The 5067-nt window shown below is 47.1% G+C and overlaps 1 protein-coding gene across 1 annotated transcript in view; it reads left to right on the forward strand.

The window, feature by feature from the left end:
* Nucleotides 1–5067, forward strand: part of LOC107289734 (fibrillin-2) — a 172158-nt gene that overhangs the window by 115738 nt on the left and 51353 nt on the right. Inside the window, 5 exon segments of the mRNA XM_015818536.1 lie at nt 28–50; nt 248–373; nt 1947–2069; nt 3571–3693; nt 4529–4654. Of these exon segments, the coding sequence (XP_015674022.1) occupies nt 28–50; nt 248–373; nt 1947–2069; nt 3571–3693; nt 4529–4654 (521 nt within the window).

A 5067-nucleotide genomic window follows, 5' to 3' on the forward strand; every position in this document is an offset into this window, starting at 1 on the left:
GAGAGAGAGAGAGAGAGAGAGAGAGAGAGAGAGAGTGCGTGCGTGCGTGCGTGCGTGCGTGCAAGCGTGCACATACGTGTTTGTGAGTGTTTTGTGAGTCTGTTTCCAGCCCACCTGGATCAAACTGGGATGCTCAGTCTGTCTCTTACGTTTGGCCTCCTCCCAAGCCAACAGTCATGGCCACCGCAGAAGAGGCCGGCGCATCCGATTTGGAGAGGAGTCTAAACAAAGCCTTGTCCTCCCCCAGATGTGAACGAGTGTGACCTGAACCCCAACATCTGCCTGCACGGCGAATGCGAGAACACCAAAGGCTCCTTCATCTGCCACTGCCAGCTGGGCTACTTTGTCAAGAAGGGGACTACAGGATGCACAGGTAGGTAGGCCGTTCAGTCTAGGAGAAGAGCAGGCAGAGCTGGTGGGGGCGGTGTCAAGCAAGTCATTAGCCTAGAATCGTTATGTTGCCATAAGTCAGTGGTGGTGAACCTATGGCACGCGTGGCAGAGGCAGCACTCGGAGCCCTCTGTGTGGACACGCACGCATGCACGCACGCTGTCACCCTAGCCCCACCTCCCCTCGCGGCCCCTTCCTCACCAGCATCCCCCCTGGAAGAGAGTCGGCCCTGGGCGTGGCACGCGTGGAGCAGCGCAGCCAAGCACAATGGCAGTCAGGCAGCAGGGACAAAATTTCGCCCTCGTGCTCCGTCGCGCACAGATGCTGTGGGGCGTGGGAAGGCGTGGCCACCATGGCGCTGCAGGGCCACCTGGGTGATCTGCTGCAGTGGGCCATGGAGGCGGTGAGTGGCCCTGTGGGCGAGCAGGAGCAGAGTGGGCTGCGGGGCGGGGGTTGGGGGTTTTTGGGCACTCGGTCTCTTAAAAGGTTCGCCATCACTGCCATAAGTGATCCAGGTGCAAAGCCCCCCTTGAATTTTATTGATCCTTATCTGGCGTCAATTGAATATTGAAGCTTAATCGTCTAGATCGGGGCTCTCCAAACTTGTCAACTTTTAAGGCTTGTGGACTTTCCAGACTTTAAAACACTCAACTTTATCAACTTTTAAGATTTGTGGGCTTCGACTCCCAGCATAGCTGGCTGAGGGATTCTGGGAATTGAAGTCCACAGGCCTTCAAAGTTGCTTAAATTTGGAGACCCCCTAGACTAGATCCTTCTACATAATGTCAGGCCTCTGGAGTCATTCTCGGGATGCTGCCATTTTGTCGTGGAGGGGGGAGGCTTTACTCTTTTGGGAGGGGGCTCTGGGATGTGTGCGTTGTTCTCTCAACCTTTGGTGTGTCTCTTTGGGTGTAAAAGGGAGGGAGGCACGTGCCTGGTGCCATCTGCCTTACCTCTGCTCCGCTGGGAAGAGGATGCAACGCTGGGAACCGCGCCTCATCGCTCTTTCACCTTCCAGTTTCCATAACAACTACACACCTGTGGATTGGCTGGGCATGGATTGTTTGAAGAGAGGGGTTTAATGTAACGTTTTGCATGGGAAATATTCAGATCTTGCCTGGCCTTTCTGCTTTCATTACCTCTCAATAAAAGTTCCTTTTGAAACAATGCCGGTTTCAAGAGTTCTGCTTTCTTGGAGGATTAGCTGAGTCAGGACCTTATCCGTAGTCTTGAGCAATAAATCCTTTTTGAACAGCAACTTAATGTGTAGTCCTGATTCTTTGTGCTTGGCATTCATTGTGTCAGCATTCTCTCTCTCTCTCTCGTTATCTATGTTCAGTATACTGGGAGCTATGAAAGTCAGCGAACCCTTATACATTAAGAAAAATTGAAAGAATTTGCTGGTGGGAAATCAAAAAACAGGAACTGAGAAATGGAGCTGGCTCTCATTTCACCCCAAGCTTCGGGAGGTGGGCAGCCAGAAGCCCCCCCCCTTGCAATTTGGAAACGAAATGCAAACCTTTCCACATGCTCACTTTTTCCTTCTGTTCCCCCAGACATTGACGAGTGTGAAATTGGGGCTCACAACTGTGACATGCACGCTTCATGCATCAACATCCCAGGGAGCTTCAGGTGTAAATGCCGGCTGGGCTGGCTCGGCGACGGGTTCAAGTGCAACGGTGAGTGACCAGGGCCAGGGAAGGGGAGCCAGCCGTCTGGCCTGGCTTGAGGGGGGACGATGTCTCACCAGCCTCGTTGCATAGTGCAGGGCAGAAGAGTCTCTGAGCCCGTACAGGATGTCCTTGACTTACAACAGTTCATTTAGTGACCGCTCACACTTACAACAGCATGGGAAAAAGTGATTATGACCATTGTTCACTCTTACGACCGTTCCAGCATCCTCGTGGTCACATGATCAAAATTCGGACACTTGGCAACTGACTCATATTTATGAAGGTCGCAGAGTCCCGGGATCCAAGGTCCCTTCCAACCTTTTTTTTTATTATTATTATTATTACTATTATTATTATTATTATTATTATTATTATCATCATCATCATCATCATCATCATCATCATACGATCCCCTTTTGCGACCTTCTGAAGGCAAAGTCAGTGGGGAAGCCAGATTCACTTAACAACCGGGTTGCTAACTTAACAACTGCAGGGATTCGCTTCACAAATGTGGTGAGGAAGGTTGTAAAATGGGGCAAAACTTACATTTTCCTTCTGACCCGCAGAAAAAACTTCCTCAAATCCCCAAACAACTTACCCAGACCTAATCCACATATCAAAGGATAAGGTCTGCAAACACAAAGAGAGTTAATTAAATTAGGTCTCCCAGAGGAACTGCATGCTCACAAGAATAAACATACCTACACATAAGATATTGAGACTCTAGAAAGAGTGCAGAGAAGAGCAACAAAGATGGTCAGGGGACTGGAGGCTAAAACATATAAGGAATGGTTGCTGGAATTGGGTCTGTCTAGTGATTTGGGTGCTTGGCGACTGTCAGGGATTTACGATGGTTGCAGCATCCCAGGGTCTTACGAAGTCTCCCTTAACTTTAGCAAGACAAATCTATGGGGAAGTATCAGAGCATGCACAGTCTTATTGTGCTGAGGTAACCCAGGAGTAAAGGCAGTACACAGTGGTTTGTAATTAAGTGTGGTTTATATTACACTATATCTACAAATATACACTAGAAATAAAATACATACAGGTGGTGAGAATTCAGCAAACTCCAGTATATGGCAGTTACGGTAGTCAAATGGATGAGAGAGAAAAAGACTACAGCAAGAAAAAAACTTCCCTTTTATACTCAGCCTCTTAAAGGCACAGACACAGACCCTGCTGAGTCATTCCTAATATTGCATCATCCACATTACATTACATCTTTACATAAGCTGTTTAGCTGTTAAATTATTATCCCGACAGGAAGCCAGCCGGGAAAGTCACAAATTGTGGTCCTGTAATGTCTCATTTAACAACCACAGCGATTCGCTTAATGACCGTGGTGGAAAAAAAAGGTTCTAAAATCACGTGCAGTCATGTGATGCCTCACTTAAATAGAGGCAGCGCTTCACCACCAATTTGCTGGTCCAGTGTCAGAGGGTTCCACAGGCAGAGGGGCTACGCAGGTGAGACTTTCCCCCTTCATCTCCTTCTTTCTCCTTCCCAGATCTAGACGAGTGTGCCACCGAGGCACACAGCTGCAACCTCAACGCCAACTGTCTGAACACGCCGGGCTCGTTCCGCTGCGCGTGCCAGGAGGGCTTCGGCGGTGACGGCTACTCTTGTTCGGGTGAGTGTAGAAATGTTCGGTCATTTATTTATAACATTTCTCAGCTGCCCATCTTACCATCGGGTATCTCTGGGTAGCTGACAGTTACATAAAATCTAAAATATAAAAAGTTAAAGTCGAACCTTACAAACCAAAGACACACAGGGTATGTGTATATGTGTGTGTGTGTAGATGGGATCTGTTATTACTCAATCAACCACCTCCGTTGTCCCAAAGGTGCTTTTTGTCCACGAGGCAACTGGAATTTCTTGTTTTTCCTTTAAAGACATTTTACTTCTCATCCCAGAAGCTTCTTTGGCTCTGACCGGATCGCGGGGAAGGGAAGGATTTATACTCCTTGCAGACAGCTGGTCATTTGCATTCTTTGAGAGAGTCGTTGAGGCCGCTTGGAGCCTGAGGACCCAGACAAACCTCCAAGTTCCACACTTTTGAGAGCACAGATAAACCTCCAAGTAGCCTCAACAACTCTCAGAAAGAGTACTAATGACCAGATGACTGCAAGGAATATAAATCCTTCCTGGGACATAATTTTACCAGGAGTATAATACTTTGCTGAAAATTTACATTGAAACTAAGTTAATCAACTAAAATTAGCATACTTCCTCAAACCCCCAAATAAGCTACCCAGGCCCAATCCACATATCAAAGGATATGGCTGCAAACACAGAGTTAATTAAATTAGGTCTCCCAGAGGGACTGCATGTTCACAAAAAATAAATATACCTACACACACAAACACACACACACACACCTCCAGTGTCTCCATAGAATCTGTACCTGAAAATGCCAGGTGGACAGTTGACAGGCCTGACCATGCCTCGTTTTTCCCTTCCAGATGTGGACGAATGTGCCGACAATGTCAACCTCTGTGAGAACGGGCAGTGTCTCAACGCCCCTGGGGGCTACCGGTGTGAGTGCGAAATGGGCTTCAACCCAACTGATGACAGCAAGGCTTGCCAAGGTGAGCTGATTTAGGAACTGGACTTAGGATAAGAAGAATGGTTGCAGGAATTGGGTATTAGGGGATGAGAAAGACTTGCACAAAAGGCCAGCAAAATTGCTGCCAGTGTTTAGAGGTTTATGTGTGTGTGAGAGAAAGAGAGAGAAAGAAGAGAGAATCAAGATCACGTGAAATGTTAATTTTTTATTTTTTTTTTATTTAAATTTATATCCCACCCTTCTCCTTGCGGACTCAGGGCGGCTGACAATCAATTTAAAATACACCAAAAACAATTACAAAATTTAAAATTAGTTAAAAAGAAATATTTAAATGTTGTCTGATTAAAATATAATTAAAACCCCTCTAAAAAATTACCCTAGGCCAGTCCCGCTTGTTGGAATAGCCATGTCTTAAGGGCGCGGCGGAAGGAAGGG

Source organism: Protobothrops mucrosquamatus, unplaced genomic scaffold, assembly GCF_001527695.2.
Source record: "Protobothrops mucrosquamatus isolate PMUCROS unplaced genomic scaffold, P.Mucros_1.0 scaffold760, whole genome shotgun sequence".
NCBI lineage: Eukaryota > Metazoa > Chordata > Lepidosauria > Squamata > Viperidae > Protobothrops > Protobothrops mucrosquamatus.